We start from the raw sequence: 13,868 nt of genomic DNA on the forward strand, positions 1-13,868 counted from the left end.
TTTGTGCTGAAAAGCTTTTTACGCATCTGCAGGTCTCACACTGTTGATCTGCTGAACAAGACTTGCACCTGCCAAAGATGGCGTGTTTATGGTTTTCCATGCTCTCATGCTACAGCAGCTATATCTGCCAAGGGTGATCGATACGTAGATTATATCGAAGACTACTTCAAAGTTACAAATTTTCAGCAGCTGTATTCAATTGCTATCAGACCAATCCCCAACTACAACAGGCCAGAGCAGTATCTGCCAGAGGATACTATTTTTCCACCCCATCCACGAGTTCCACCAGGTAGGCCAAAGGGAAATCGTATCAAGAATGCATGGGAGAAAGCTAGGAAGTCCGTCCGTTGTTCCAACTGTAAGAAGAAAACTCACCACAACAAGGCAACGTGCACTGTCATTCCTTCATACCCATGAGTTTTAGATTTTCAGTTCTCCCTTATTAGTTCTATTGGTCACAATGCAGATTCTGTTTTGCGCATCATTTTAAATACTTTTGTTCGCTTTTTTTAGAGTGCTGAAATTATGTACTGTTTGATATCTTTCTGGGACAAGGTACTTTGTGCTCATTTAAGACTCTTTTAATGGTACTTTGTACTGCATTATCCACTTTCAATATTATTGGTTTTCAGGTTGATTTCCAAGTTTGTTCAAGACTTTCTGAGCACAACTATTATGTACTTTTGTTCAATTAAGACACACCAAACAAAGAGACCAGCTCTGAGATTCATGTTCTCTCCCATCATGATTAACAAATTTAGAGAGTCATATTCTTCAATTGACTCTAATAGCTGGTCTATGTTACATAATACACACCAAAACACTTCATACTATGGACTTTTACCATCCAACATGTCAACATTTTTATAAAGCCAAACAACTGTACATAGATTAAACACAAACACCATAGTTTCGAGAACAATTGTTATCAAAATAAATAAGAATAATTACTAAACTTTGATATTGTCTAAAACAAACTAGCAAACTCTGAATATGTTCTCTATGATAACTTCTACTATGCATTCCTAATTCATATAAGCACTGTCTTAAAAACCTTTTGGAGCATGAATATTCCAGCTCTCCTCAGGAGGAGATGTTGCTGAGAGTATTTTGCATGCTAAAGAGATCCTCTTCTTATGTATTTTGTCCTTTAGTTCTTCTGGGTCTCCCAAGCTCATTCGCACTCCATCAATTACTTCCTCCTTTGCAACTTTCTTCATGATGTGCATGATATATATTGCACAATCTGGATAGTCTCCCTGTTGAGGTGTTGGGTAACTAATCATCTTTACTCTGCTTACAAGTGGAAGGCGCAGGCTCGACAAGCGTTCATTAATTGCTAACAAGCAGTATTCTGCCATAAGATTAGCATTATCGAGACACTCATTTTTGGATACAGCTTCCCAAGTGTTGTAGTGGAAGAATTCGCCTTTCTCGCATTCATACACAAGAAGCGTCCAATGCACGTTTTGGTGTGACATTGGAATAATAATCTTCCTGGTTCCTTCCTCCATATTCCTGATGGGTAAGAATACAGCAGTGTTTGCTGCTACTTGATGTACTGGGTCACTTAAATAAAACTGAAAAAGAATTAAATTTATCAGTGTAGTAAATATGTACTGAAAATTATAGTGTAAAACACATATATGAAAGCATAATATTTGTTACAACATCAAAAAAAATTGTTTCGTTTTAGTTTCGCAGATATGCTATGCCCTTTACAAAGACATGATGCATGTTGTTTATCAAGATAAATTGGAAAACATACCCAGCCTGTTGGATCAATGTGGAGTACTGGAATGTACTTTCTCTGTCCATTCACTGGTTGCTCATTATGATATGCTTTTTTCAGTTGGTATTGCCAGTAATTTATAAGATCTCCCTCTAAAGCCCTGTTATGTAGCAGATCTTCAAAGGTCTCTGCAGATAATATGTGATGACCAATCACAGCAGGAGCTTTCCAAGCACTGTTGCTGCAAATTCAAATAATCCAAATCAATTATAAGTTTGATTCTAAACGAAGTACATAAAGTTTTGTTAAAATGAAAGGGACATATCCAAGAGAGACTCACATTGAGGTAGCTTTGTCAAAAAAAGGAGAGAGAAGCGCTCTTTGTTGTGAACTCAAATCCTTATAGAACGGAGATTTCCTTAGGCTCAACAACTTGCGTGCATTCTTCACTTTTTTAGTAAGTTCTTGCAGATTTGGATCACCTTTAGCTTTTCTCTTTCTCACATTCTCGCTATCCTTTTTCTGAACTTTCTCTGTTGGGCAATCTTTTCCAACTGGGTTTTCAGTTCTGGACTTTGTTTTTCGCCTTTTATGTCCCGACAGTCCTTTGCCACTAGCAAACTCAGGATCAACTCTTTTCTGCGGGTGGCTCCGAGTTACTGGCTTCTGAGGGGTGTATGTGATTTTTGGAGTAAGTTTCTTCTCCTTGGCTGAGATAGTCGGCTTTTTCTTCTCCTTGTCCATGACTGACGTGGTCGACTTCGCTATTGGTTTGACTTCATTACTCTTTGTAGCCAGCCTATCTTCGAGTCTCTTGGCAAGTGTTACGTCATCTTCCTCTGATGTTTGACTAACTCCAGGTTCGTTATCCTTCAATATACCATAAACGTAAAAAAAATGAGAGACTAAAAAAGCAAAAAAAAAATGAACAGAATAGAACATATGTATTCTTGGATTCTTTTCAGTACAGAAGTTATGTACTTTTAGTTTCACTGAGTACATAACATATGTACTGTTGGTTTTTCCCATGTTATTGAACATATGTAACATAAGTGGTCCATTAAGTATTGATAAATTTGTTACTTTTCACTTTTTTGGTAATTATAATTACCTTCTGTAGCTCAGAAAGAAGTTGGAGAGTCTCAGCATATGCTTTAGCTTTTTCGGCGCTCATATTCTTCTTCAGTCGAGCTTCCTCTGCCTTTTCAGCATCTAAAACTGGATACTTCTGTTTGAGAATCGGCAGCATTAGTACATATGCTAAAAGCATCATTAAAAACAAAACATAAATTCATTAAACAGAAGTAGATTTAGGTACTTACAAGACTCTCTAATTTTTTAGTAGGCTGTTGCTTTCTGTCATTCTTCATTTTCTTCTTCCTTTCTACTTCATTGAATGGAATGGGATCCCAAGGTTTCCTTATTCCCTGCATTTGAAACAAATCAGACTACGAGCTATTTGACCAAAAATTGATATACGTACTGCTGGTTATATGTATCAGAAGGATATATGTACTAGGTTTAGAACATGTTCATACTTCTTGTTCAGGTTGCTGAAGATCAGCTTTCAAACGAGCTTTTTCAGCTGCAGCTAAAACAATTGCAGAGGCTTCATTAAGTGTAGGTGCAGTATCGATTTGAGCTTGCTCATCCGAGGGATCCGTTTGAGCTTGATCTGATGCTCCTCTAGCAGCTGGAGCTTCATTATGCGCAGGCGCAGCTGCAAGATGGATTTGAGGTGGATCAGGTGCACCTAGATCAATTGCAGGCTGCTGCACCTCTTCTCCATTTTGATCACTTGGTCCTAAACCCAAGTCAAAAGTTGGTCTTGAAACTTGTGATGGAGGATCCAGATCTTTAGCATAAAATTTGTCGAAGATTTGAGAAGATTCCATTTTTTCCAAGCTTGGTAAACTACCAGTCGACGGGTACTCCAGACTAAGAATTCCTAAGGATGGATAAGGATCTCCCATAATTTCAGCTTGTAGATATTTTGAGTACTCATCGGTATAAATACCCTTCCCATGGATGGCCAGGTCAATCAGTTTCTCCATCGGCACGGTATGCAGTTCTTTGAGACTCGGCAGCTCACAAACCAAAGGCATAAACTGCATATTCGGCAACATTTCTTCAAGCGATGCACCCTACATAAATGCAATGCCAAACCGTATTATTTTATAGGATGACAAAGTATAAAATTGGTAACTAGTGTAACGTTCAATTCGCTCACCTGTCTATCTCTAAGAGAACCAATTTCCACTTCAATATTACCCAGAACTTGTGTCGCTGCTGTTTGTTGGAGTTCAGCCTTTTCAGTCTGTTATTCAACATAAGGTGATATGTTTTTAATCAGTATTGCAGATATGTACTTGTATGTTTTTTCAGTATAGTAGATATGTACTGACAAGTTTTAGTTTTTTACAAACTAAACTAATACTAGAAAGAATATAACTTACCTGTGATGGTTCTGGCATGCTCTTTTCCTCTTGCAGCTCTTTCACCTTTCGCTCCAAATCAGATCTAGCCCAAATTTTAAACTGTGAAACTTCAATATCGAACTGTGTGAGATTTTCTTCAGAGCCCCCCATAACAGGCATTGTTGGAGTAGCATTTCCCTGTTCATTCGACTTTTCTTGGGTATCATCTGGAATTTCCTGTTCATCCTCTGTTACCAAAGGAGTAGTTGCTGATGGAACGGTGTCATCCAAATCATCATGACCTTCTTCAGAGCTACTGCTAGATTCTTCTTCTCTCGAGTTTGGTTGTGGAGGTGGGTAAGCTCTGTGATATATATCATTCAAAAGATCTTCTAGGATACTCACATCAATGGGGAGGCCGTCCTCTTTCCTGCTCTGTAATTCACACCATTTTTCTGCAATTGTCAGCCTCAAATCTTCATTCTTTACTTCCAAATCCTCGAATTTTTCTTGCCAATCTACTGTCAATGGCACTTCTTCAACTGGAAGCCTTTGAGCAATTTCATTTAACATTTCTTTTTCATACATAGTATATTCATCCTTAAATTCTTTAGAGAACTGGAAAAGTACATATAACGCACACATATAACCAGTTTTTGTATCAGTATAACATATATGTACTCAAATAAATAGTGCATATGACACACACACAATCATTTTGGTCAATCAGAAAACTGCTTTTCTGATAGTGTCCTACCTAAAACAAATCATTTAAGTATAATTATTTATGAAAACACAAATAATTATACTTAAATTCATCAACTTTAATCAGTTTTTTAGATATGTACTGGTGCATCATTGTTTCCTAAACCAAAACTACAAGAAGCATAATGAAATAAAACTTATCCTAGTAATATGTATTGTTTTTCTTAGGGACAAACTGTGTATTGCGAAGCCTCCATATCCTTTAGAAACTCAACAGATATTTCTTTGATGTTCCACCTTGCCGCTCTTGGAAGGTATCGATCATCTGGTAACGTCACTGGTTTCACCAAGTGAGTATGCTCCGCATACAACAACTATGACAAAAATAACATCAATAGAATCAAATACAGAAACTTAAATGACAGTAGAGTAAATATGTACTTGGAAAAAAAAAAAGCTTGTACTAGATGATCGATACCAACAAATAGACGACACAACCAGTGATGTCCTCGGGAGTGTTGTAGTTCTGATTGATTTTCTTCTCTAAGAAACTATGTATCAGGTCAGGCCAAGATACATTCTTTGACTTCTCAAGATCATCAACTAAACCAAAGTACTTTTCTTTGAGTTTATGAGCATCTTTTGTTGTAAAAAACAAAGTAATACACATAAACAGGCATAATAGCTTAACCATATCTTCAATTGTTTGTTCAGTTTCTACTCTTGGTATCATGTACTTCATATCTTCATCATCTTCACTATCGGTTACTTGTTCATCATTGTCATCATCACTGTCTTCGCCACCTTTAGATTTACAATTCTTGATACCAGTACGCTTGAGCAGTTTCAAGATGGCATCTTGTAGCATTGGTCTTGTAACCGTGTTGCTATCACCAAAGTGTCTAATATAAAATGGTTTCTGCCTCCATCCACCACCTACCATCAAAAAGGTGTCATCAGTTCTTCTTCCTGCCATTCTTGGCATTCCAAACATTACACCCATTTTTTCTGGTGTCGACGTGATAATGTGTGTTTCACCTCTTCTAACAAACTCAAATGTGAGCTCATTCTTGACTTGACCCCTTTTGTAACACTTCAAGTACTTTTTCACTACAGCTTCCAACTTTTCCCAATGACTTTCTGAGTACTTAGTGTGCAAGAACATCAAAAACATCTGTCCATAAGAAGATTCGGCTATCTTTTCCAATGTGGCTTCACTCAAAGTATATTTACTCGCCTTCATTCTGGCAACCAGGCTATGTAATGCTGTGAACCAGACCTATACAACTTCCTAACAGATTTTGGCACAACCTTACCTGCAAAATTTAATTGGTTTTATTTCAGTACAACATTTATGGACTACACATTCATCATCTCAGAAACACAATCAATCACTATTGGCCTTATGTACTTCATATCCAAAGATCATTATCACATAAACAAAGAAACAGATGAATTTAGAGTACATAAACACTACAATGTCTCAGTTTTTTAGTTATGTACTGCCAATTATGTGCCAGAAACACAAACAGTGGTAAATAGACACATAAACAATGTTACCCATTCACTACTGGACTTATGTACTGCCAAAAAACAACCTAATTAAGAAAAAACCTCAGTATTTGATATATGTACTGCTGGCTCTATGTATCAGAAATAAAATGAAACAAATTGCATATCACTTTGGATTCTTATTCTACAGTTTTATAGTTATGTACTGCCAATTCTAAGTGCTAGAAACACAAAGTAGAAGTTGCATGTAAACTCTGATAGGTTTTCTGAATCAGTACCTTTTTTCTTCGATTTCGGTGTTTCAACCTTTTTACTCTTTTTTCTCTTTGATTTTCATCTTGAAATTCTTGAATCGTCTTCTGATGTTCTAGGAGCAGTGCTATCATCCATTATTGTTTCTTCTTCTTGGATTGTTCTTGTGATTTTTCTTGTTTTAACCATCATCGGAAGAGAAGAGAAATTTAGGTTTAGGGTTTTTCAAACTAGCAAAAATCTCTGAATGATTTTTGAGATCTGTTGTCTCAAAAATCTCTAAATGAATTTGGTTTTTGATTCTCTGAATTCTCTCTGTGAAGAGAAATTTTTTTCTCTTTGAAAACCGTAAGAAGTTGGTGGTACGGGAAAGACAAACGAATGATTTTTCTGACCGTTTCAACGGTTTTGTACGGGAATAGATAGTGGGTGCATTCTTCACACGTGGTAACTACTAGGGTAAGCTCGTCATTTTGCTCTTTTCAAAATATTATGGACCTAGTGATAAGTCTAAAACCCGGTTGGACCCTACTATAACTAAATATATGGGCTTAGGACCAAACAGCAAATTTTCCCTTCTAAATTGCCATTTTGTTGTTGTGTTGCGAGTGTTTTGGGTATATTGCCAAAGGTTGATGCAACTTAGGTTAGCAAATTCTGGGCTTGTAGTCAAGGAATTGGGATGCAGCCCATTGTGCAGTTCAATTACTATTTCTCTAGTCTTGTAAATTTTCTGGTCAAGTGTGTTTCTGAGAATGGGAAAGATACAATGATGTGTTATTTAGAAGGTTGGTGACAACAATGGTGATTGACTCTGCTTGATCAGATTGTGCAAGAGTTGATCATCATTTTTGTCACCGCTCTTCATCTCACCTATATTTTCGAATTTTCCGTTTTTGGAGACACCTCTTGGTCAGACTGAAATGGTTGGACTGAAACCCTACAACTTTATGAATGCTAGTCCTAAATATAATAACCAAGCTGCCAAACATGTATCTCAGATGGATGTTAGTAAAAATAGCAAATTTATACTCGGAGTATCATATTGTGTATGCTCAAATTTCTCTGGTTTCTTACAATAAATCCAAACACACAATACCAAATCAGTACCGAGGAAACCAAAACAAAGAGAAATTTATCATGATCAAAAATAAATCATCTATTAGGAATGATAATGCTGTACACGCTCAACAAAATCAATCAGCCTTTGTTTTGGATCTGTTTCTTCTCGAAGGGTACACCGAATTAGATATCTACTTGTTCACATTCCTATTGGCAACCCTAAGTCATAACCAAAATACGTTGACATTTAATCGTACCTTTGTTGCAATTTGCAATTCAGTCACTTCTTTTTCAGGCCTTCTCCTTTGCAGTAGTCGTCGTTAACAGATGATGCAGTGTGGTTGCTTGGATGACAGCACTTGGATTTGACTCTCTTGTTCGCACTGAACTTGAGCGTCGGAGGTTGTTACTCCTCTCTGTGCTACTGCGTACAAGACGTCGGAGGGTCCGTGGAAGGTGCTGAATCAACCTTCTTGAACTCACCAGTAGAATCACAGCAAAGATGATGCATACCCTGTAAAAGTAAATAAGAAATCAATTTTTTGTTTCAGTAATCTATCAGTTCTTTATAAAGAACCAGTGTTTGGCAGAAAAACTACTAACTAAAACTTGTTAAAGAGAAAAATTCCACACTAACCATCCAAGCAAAAGGAGAAGGCGAGCAGCTGGAGCTGAAGGCAATTGTTCACCTAAAGCGAACATGCCAGCAAGTACACCAGTCACAATGGATGCGACAGCAGCACATGTTGACACCACAATAGCCCTCCCATGTTTTAAACCCGCGTCTGTCAGGATATGCAGATTGGACTAGCTGATAAGAGCAGAAAACTACGTGCAATTAGAATATATATGTACACAATACGTCATTCAGTTTTCATAAGGCCATACATCCAATACCATTATATAGAAATTACCATCTGCATAAAATCATAATAATATAAATTTAGCTAAAAATAGAAACTAAAGGTTCCCATTTAGATATAATTGTAAAGGGGGTGGGGGGCAATTGATAAATTAATTCGAAACATCACTATCTTCATTGCATTCAGCTTTTGCAGTAAAAAATCAGGTAATGCACTTTTTGCCCATTTTACCTCAACATAGATTATTCGCTAATTTCAGTGAACGTACAAAGTCCATTAATCAAGTATTGGAATATACATGTTAAAGGTCTCAAGGAAAATTAAGGAACTTGGGCTATAGTTGCAGTAGTTTTGTTTCCAGACTTTACCGCTTCGTGATCCTAACACCTTCATCAATCTATAGCTACCATATCAAAATAACACCTACAAAGTGACGAATGAGAAAAATATAAAATCAATGTTATCGAATTTCCTTTTATTGTGTCAAAGAAATCAGATCAAGTGTTCATCTTTTTAAGGTGGTTAAAAACTAAGGGATTATTTCAGTCATCACCTTGTGAGCAGGAAGGTCAAATCCTTGTTCTCCTTGATAATTTTCCATATTTGTTATGCACAAAAAGAAAACCCTGATGCAGGAACAGCCCTTCGATCTCCACCAAGTCCACCAGGAGCAATAGAATGGTAGAATCGCTGGCTACGAGCAGCCACCTTCATTTATATCAAGAAAATTAGTTATACTAAACAGACCCTTTGTTTCACTTTTTCCTTACTTGAGAAGACAGCAAAGCTAAGGATCTAAACATTGTAATGCTCACATCTATTGTGCATACCTGTTCCTTGAATTGCTCTTCCTTTTACTCATAACTGTTACGAGCTGTAACCTCAACCTGAAAATTCAAAGTAGGTACGCATAAGTTGCATAACAAGCGCTTCTAAAGTGGTACATGGACTGCCAGTAACAATGTACAGACTTAGCCTATAATTAACAAGTTCTTCATAGTTCAAACTGCAGAAAGATTAGTAGATCTGTTACCTTCTGAATATCTTCCCCCAGAACAGGTTCTATATTTTCCAGTGGTGTCTAACGACAAATAAAGAACAGGGGGGGTATGTAAGATAAATTATCAACCATCAATGATAAAAAGACTTGCGTCAGTGGAAAAAAATTCTGATAGTTAATAAGATGTTAAAAGACGCACCCTTGTTTTACACGGACTGCACAACCGCATTATAAACTGTTAAAAAAATAGCACGGCAAGAATTAAATTCACCACTTCAAAGATGAATAATATTAGCTGGCATAACATGTAATATAATAGCACATGAAAAACAGTCTTTAAGAGTGGCTTATTGGCAGATGTTCATGGCCGATATCATGACATCACCTTCAGCAATAATTGTTCATGAGATTCAACGAAAATGGAAACTTTAAGAAAATACCTTGAAATTTAGAAAACAAACTAGGTTACTATATAAGAAGCACACGAATTGTAAGTAAAAAGGGAGTTTACATGTTTATAAGGACAACATCTGACATACACCATATAGCAAGAGAAAAAAGGGCATTGTGCTTCTCAAATGCAGATCATCCTGAAAATAAATCAGATGTATTGAATTAAAAGAAGTACGCGATGCATTTGGGTACAATTTCAGGTCAGTAATATATCAAGGACACTGAAGTGAACTGAAGTGATTTTGGATAAAAAGTAAACACTAGGAAAATAAAACTGAACTGTGCATGTGACTAAGTCTTATAGGGTCTTTTAAACACACCTCTCCTCTTTGTCTTCCATCAATATCCTCCAAACCCAGTGCAGAAGGCTCAATTTCAGCACATGTACCTATCCAAATACCTTTAGTTTGAGACCTGAAAATGAGACATAAAGTTTACATCTCTGGTGAAATTCAATACAAAATCTTGAATCAATACCAGAGTAACAAGAAATGGAGTCAGTAAATGATGAGGTAACTTGCCTTCCTCTAAAAGCCTCAATCTCTCTAAAATCGGTACAAAAGATAGTTCAAGGGTGTGCTCTTTCCTGCACAAATTACGGAGTACAAGATAAGCATTATAGCTGAAGGACTTTAACATTGTATCTCTGAGATGAATGATACAGACTCCAAATGAAAAAGACAGGGTTCATTCGAGTTTGCAACGGTACCAAAACATCAAGTCGAGCCAAATAGTGTTCAAAGTGAAAACAAAAATATACCACTACTTTGAGGACCCATCATGGAAACCACGGCATAAGAAAGTCCAAATTCAGCCAGCTTAACTGCCTTGGAAATTCTAGCAAGTCCATCGACATTAAATGAACCATCTCCATCTATAAACTGAGTGGAGCAACATTCATCCATTTGCTCTGCAAAACAAAATAAGAGCAGGACAGAATCACATTAGCACACAATAACGTTCCAAGACAAATCAGATTGGATAAGTTAACCAGTACAAGAATATGTTAGAACTCCTGCATTAACTCCAAGGCATTGCACACTTAAGTTGCTCAAGTTAACTCCAAGATATTGAGAGAGAGGTCTGATCTTGCAACTAGGTGTGAGGCCAGCACAGAAAATACTTGAACTACCCAAACTCTTCTAGCTCAAATCAAAAATTCAATAGAAGCTCCCAAGACAAACTAAAACCGGAAGATCGGGACACAACTAACTAGAAGATGTATGTTAAAGACTTCACGTTAAGCTCATCATAGTGAAAGTGTCATAACTATACTGGTATGCGTCTGTCACAGCATAAAACCTCAGTTTACTATCTCAAGTTCCCAATGCGTCATGGCGAACAGAAACAAACAACAAACCTCAAAAAATCATTACTTTATCACATACACGCAGTTAAATGGACGACTAATAATTGGATGGAAGATATCATTGAGTTATTAAACAGTAGTTTTAATAGTTGGAAATGTTCCCCCGCGATGCAAATAATGTAGCTCATAAGTTATCAAAACATGCAAGTTGTTCTTTTAGTAGGAATGTCTGGGTTAATGGTTTACCAAATTGGGTTGACGAGGCTGTTCAGCTAGACCTCAATTCTGTAACATCTTCATTTTAAGCAATCATTTTTCTTATTAAAAAAAATCACGAACTAGGTCGACCTAACACCTAAGTCCAAACCCATTTTTAACAGATAAGAAAGGATATCCAATATAAGAGTATTGCAATGTCATTTCTGGGGTTTCAGTAGTAAATTCAGAACTCTAAATTCTTCAAAACTTACAAATTATCAGGTAATTCGAGTTGTTCCTATCCATCATAACCGTAAGTTTTCATTTTAACCTAAACAACAATCACATTTCAAATTTAAACTCCCAAACAGTAGAAATGAACAAAACAGAAGAGAAGAAGAAATCAAACCTTTAAGGTTTCATCTAGTACAAAGATTAGCAGGTACTCTACTAAAAGCTACTGCTTAATCTCATCTCTTTCCTGCCCAAGACTTAACTCGGTATCTTCCTCATTCTCCAAATCATCCACCTGAACTTCTTCCAGACATTTCATTTTAATATCCACACTGACTTTTCTCTCCAGCTTCGGATCAACCCCATTTCCTTTCTAAAGAGATCACTAGGCTGAGATTTTCTCCAGAAAGAACTCTGAGAAACCTAGAAATCGCCATTTTGTTTTTCTCTGAGGAAGAAAAATGAAGAAAAGGCGTTCCTCTGACTCTTTTAAGGCATACTGAACCAAGACAAAAAAAGGTTGTGAAATAGCAAAATCAGATAACTCTTAACCCAAAATTTTTTTAATGGTAAATCCGCCCTTTACATATTAGTGTTAATAATCTTGATTAGTGATTAAATATTTTGCTTAGTGATTAAAATAATTTTTAGAATTATAAGAGTTGTTTAGATGAAAAATTTGAGGAAAAAAAATCAAAGTTTTGGTTTGGTTAAGAAGGAGAGAAAGAGAAGGAGAAAATGAGAAAATTCTAATTCTTGATTCAATGGAGGATGAGGAGGGTCATATATCATCTAAAAAACCTAGGAAAATACACATCAACTACACCAATGATTCCCAAATGGCTGATTTCTTAGATTATGAGAATGATTTTACACCCACTCAAACTCAAGCTCAAACTCAAACACAAACTCAAGATGATGATTTTTATGAGCCAAATCCTGATGATGAAGACATTGATGAGGAACCCAATGCTTCTAATACACAGGCACACTTATATCCTATACTTAATCTCACTTCTATAGCTCTCAATTATCAAAAGTTAGGTTTTTTTGAATCATGGTTCGGCGAAACAGGTTGAGATTCGGCTCACATCTATGAGCCGAATCTACCAATTGATGAACGGTTCGGCTTACTGAATCTGTTTACTGCATGCGCCGAACCTATAATTTCCAATTCCAACCCTTTTGCTAGACACTAGTTCGGCTTATATGAAAGTTTCATAGTAAGCCGAACAACATCCTGAATAGCCCGGAATAGAATCATTACTAATTCGGCTTACATATCCAAAATCGTATGTGCCGAACATAATTTTTTAATTTCTGGGTTGAAATATTGTTATTGGTTCGGCACATATGGAGAATATTGTATCATCTGAAACCTCTTATGTTTAGGTTCGGCACATAATATGATTATAGTCTGAGCCGAACATGAATTTGTAAATTTTTGGGTTAAAATATTGTTCGAGGTTCGGCACATATTGAGGATATCGTATAAGCCGAAACCTGTAAATGTTTATAGTTCGGCACATAATGTGATTATCGAATGCGCCGAACCTTGTTATTATATTCCCTTTCTAGTGTTTAACCTTGTGATATTCTTTGTAGATTGTGCTTGGACCCATGGAAAATCAACCTGATCCAGTAGACATAATTCACGAGGATACCAAGGATCACTAAAACATGAAATTGAGGAACATCAACCTGATCGTGCTTGAGGAACACCAATACTGGATTACATCAATAATGATTTTTAAGGCTCGGCTTATAACTCAAATTATAGAAAAAGCCGAACCTGAAGGACAAATGATTCGGCGCGTAACTAACATTAGAGGATAAGCCGAACTCTATAAATTCGGCGCATAACTGTTAAGCTATTCATTAAAACATGAAATTGAAGGTGTCCATAACCCAATCCCAGCACCATTAAAAACAAAGTTCAGCACCTAAAAGCAAAGGTGTTTGCAACACCATAAAAGTGTACTTAAAACTTAAGAAAAAGTGTACCATAAAAGTGTGCATAAAATGGCATTTAACCACGACCCCTCTTCTTAGTTGCACGACCACCTCTTCTTCCACCTTGGTCTTCATCTTCCGACGCATCATTACCGGGTTGGACGGTAGCACCACCTTG

The 13,868-nt window shown here is 36.6% G+C and overlaps 1 protein-coding gene and 2 long non-coding RNA genes across 3 annotated transcripts; all 3 read right to left on the reverse strand.

Annotated features, from left to right (window-relative positions):
* Positions 1-1,027: 1,027 nt before the first annotated feature.
* Positions 1,028-6,097, reverse strand: LOC113352863. Its single transcript, XM_026596623.1, has 10 exons — positions 5,333-6,097; positions 5,091-5,228; positions 4,189-4,767; positions 3,963-4,049; positions 3,271-3,876; positions 3,055-3,159; positions 2,844-2,960; positions 2,073-2,602; positions 1,769-1,973; positions 1,028-1,580 (listed from the first exon to the last, which is right to left on the reverse strand). Exons 1-10 carry the CDS (start codon positions 6,095-6,097, stop codon positions 1,047-1,049), a joined length of 3,666 nt encoding a protein of 1,221 aa, XP_026452408.1. The 3' UTR covers positions 1,028-1,046.
* Positions 6,098-7,658: 1,561 nt separating this feature from the next.
* LOC113354550 lies at positions 7,659-10,412 on the reverse strand. Its single transcript, XR_003361946.1, has 8 exons — positions 10,317-10,412; positions 10,055-10,133; positions 9,743-9,778; positions 9,577-9,624; positions 9,374-9,430; positions 9,097-9,251; positions 8,318-8,491; positions 7,659-8,194 (listed from the first exon to the last, which is right to left on the reverse strand). It is a non-coding gene; the product is annotated as an uncharacterized LOC113354550 (long non-coding RNA).
* Positions 10,413-10,529: 117 nt separating this feature from the next.
* LOC113354551 lies at positions 10,530-12,174 on the reverse strand. The gene is made up of 3 exons (XR_003361947.1): positions 11,913-12,174; positions 10,757-10,906; positions 10,530-10,582 (listed from the first exon to the last, which is right to left on the reverse strand). It is a non-coding gene; the product is annotated as an uncharacterized LOC113354551 (long non-coding RNA).
* Between the last annotated feature and the right edge of the window lie 1,694 nt (positions 12,175-13,868).

The sequence above is a fragment of the Papaver somniferum genome, chromosome 2 (assembly GCF_003573695.1).
Source record: "Papaver somniferum cultivar HN1 chromosome 2, ASM357369v1, whole genome shotgun sequence".
Lineage (NCBI taxonomy): Eukaryota > Viridiplantae > Streptophyta > Magnoliopsida > Ranunculales > Papaveraceae > Papaver > Papaver somniferum.

What these genes read in the sequence shown, in the direction of transcription:
- LOC113352863 (XM_026596623.1), bottom strand. Translation starts at nt 6,097, where the DNA reads ATGAAGGCGAGTAAATATACTTTGAGTGAAGCCACATTGGAAAAGATA. An exon ending in GCATGCCAGAACCATCACAG is followed by an intron (nt 4,050 to 4,188) that starts GTAAGTTATATT and finishes GTTGAATAACAG; the next exon opens with ACTGAAAAGGCTGAACTCCA. An exon ending in TTCAGCAACCTGAACAAGAA is followed by an intron (nt 3,160 to 3,270) that starts GTATGAACATGT and finishes TTTCAAATGCAG; the next exon opens with GGAATAAGGAAACCTTGGGA.